The sequence below is a fragment of the Eptatretus burgeri genome, chromosome 4 (genome assembly GCF_056783735.1).
Source record: "Eptatretus burgeri isolate ZD-2024b chromosome 4, Ebu_testis_v1, whole genome shotgun sequence".
Classification (NCBI taxonomy): Eukaryota; Metazoa; Chordata; class Myxini; order Myxiniformes; family Myxinidae; genus Eptatretus; species Eptatretus burgeri.
The window spans coordinates 112,373,911-112,376,410 of NC_140964.1; the positions used below are offsets into that span (position 1 = coordinate 112,373,911).

Below are 2,500 nucleotides of genomic sequence, written 5' to 3' on the forward strand. Positions count from 1 at the left end.
AACAGGTCTGTGAGAGCCGGAATTCTTACTGGTTGGTGGGTGATCAAATACTTATTTCATGCAATAAAATGCAAAATAATTATTTAAAAATCATACAATGTGATTTTCAGGATTTTTGTTTTTGATTCCGTCTTTCACAGTTGAAGTGTACCTATGATAAAAATTACAGACCTCTACGTGCTTTGTCAGTGGGAAAACCTGCAAAATTGGCAGTGTATCAAATACTTGTTCTCCCCACTGTATATATACCAAATTGGTCGAACGACTACAATTACTTATATTACTGTTTGTTTAATGGCCCGCAAAGTGCAAAGCAATATGTTCACTCTGTCTGTTTGTTTGTCGGCAGACGTCAGTCTCTGATTGAGGAACAATTTGATTTCAATTTAATTTCTTTTTCGAGAACACTGTAGAACATGAATCAGAACACTAATCTGTAGTTTAGCTGTGCTTTGCCTCTGAATTTAGCAAATTGGTTGTAATCTCATCCCAAACTCACATGTGCAAAGAGTAAGATCATTCTTTTAGTCTTTGTGACAGTCTGGCAGTCAAACAAAACTTGAAGATCATCCCAAACTGTAAACGTACTGTTTTAAACTTTTTCGAGATGTCCCAAAGGACATAAACAACAGGCATGAATAACTTATTAAACATGTGACATAAGGTAGTGTGAAAGACGATGCATCTTTGACGGGAAGCTTCCGAAAAGAAATGTTTTCCTCTTTTTTTTTTTTCTACAGCCTTTAACACTTTTATTTTATTTCAATTTGACATAAATCACCTTTTAGGCCCTTCCAAAAACCTCCAGTTTTTCTGTATTTGGACAAAATATTGCACCATTGTATGTCATCTCGACCAATCAAATATGCCGCTCACGCTCTCAATGCTGGAGAATATCCAGATTTAGACCAAATTGTGTGACTCGTAGGAAAGATGAATCCAGCTCTGAAATGCAAAGCAAGAGTTTGAAAGGACCCTTCGCATATCCTTTTTTCTGAAAACTGCATGAGGTAAGGTGTTCTGTGATCTCTCGTCGTTTTCGTTTTTTTTTCGAAATGAAAAAAATCACATTTTTGAGTCATATGTAAAATACTTCTCTAAAAAGTAATTAATAATTATTTAAACCATACCATCATGGTCTTATTTATTAACTCTGATCAACAATGTACATTATGCTTGAAATTCGAACCAAATTGGTCGAATGACTACAATTACTTATATTACTATTTATTTAATGGCCCCTATTATTCCCCCTTTTGTTGAGTTTGGCTGGAAAAATGTTGTCAACCAAGTCTCTCTCAAACTAGCCAGCTTCTCCAGACATTTGACTGAAGAAGGCAGGAATTAGGATTTTTTTCAGGGTGCCAGCAATAACTCGCCACCACATCACAATAAACATCGCAGGACCTTAAACATGCACCAACGGCCAGTACTGGCAGACTGGGTCCTCTGGCTTAATGTGCATCTGTGGTGCACACATTGATGCATTGCCCTCCATCTAAAATGCCAGCGTGAAAGTTATAGCTGGGACGAGATTTTGATACAACTTGGACAGTTCAAAGGTAAATGCACATCCCTCCAAGGTGTCCTGTAAGCTGTGATTTGTCCAACTACACCCAAATGTTTGCAGCAGTAATTATGACCATGAAATAGAGCTTGGCCGTTAACTTGGGCGATTCCAAATGAGAATCTCTTGAGGTTAAAGGTACACGTTTTTCTGGAAGGTTCTATGCTCTGTAATTCCAAAGTTGTGAAATATTTGTGCAGGAAAAAAGAAAAACAATTGGAATGCCGTAGCTGAGATTTTGAGTTGCAGTTAAAGTTTACACTGCCTTTTGGTTATTGAGGACTTAATGGTGTGTGAAAGCATGTTCTTTACTCTCATTTGCCATGGTTTTCCCTTTTGAACTGCATCTATCCAAACAGCTGGGACAAACGGAAGAACCCGGAACCTTGGAACAAGCTGAAACCCACAGACCAATACAAGGCAAGCAGAGAAGATATAAAGCTGATATGATTTTGAATGTCGTGCAAAGCTCTGCTCTGATCCGTATTGAAACCAGATTTGGATGGAGTTTGACTCGGTTAATCGTATTGCTAACATTACCATTTTTATAGTCTGTGATCTTCACTAAGTTATTTTATAAACTGTACACATGAGCTCAAAGTAACTTAAGCAATTATTATTGTGCGCGACAGAGTTAATGATGTGATCTAAAAGAGGATAATTGATTATCTTGCTGCATTAAAAGCACGGTCACTTTGTTGAAGGACGTGTTCTCCAAACAGTTGGACTGCTTTGCTGCTGTTCCATCGGGATTTGTGTGATTGTGGACGTCAGTCCCATCGCACGGGTGCTCAGTGTGTGGCAAGTGTTTGCCCATTTAAACTGGGCTTAGTCCTGCCCTTTTCCAGCTCTACTCGACCACAATTCGCTCGCGTGTTAAATTGGCATACTGCGGCACCTGCTCAGTTTGCATGGATCCACTGCCGCTCCGCA

General features: G+C 38.8%; 1 protein-coding gene across 3 annotated transcripts in view; it reads left to right on the forward strand.

The window, feature by feature from the left end:
- The window catches only part of LOC147028907 (cytochrome c oxidase subunit FA4-like), a 164,688-nt gene that overhangs the window by 142,016 nt on the left and 20,172 nt on the right, over positions 1-2,500 (forward strand). For all 3 annotated transcript variants that reach the window (XM_085879739.1, XM_085879742.1, XM_085879741.1), the window contains one exon: positions 1,927-1,987. In XM_085879739.1, the coding sequence (XP_085735865.1) occupies positions 1,927-1,987 (61 nt within the window). The remainder of the gene's footprint in view (positions 1-1,926; positions 1,988-2,500) is intronic.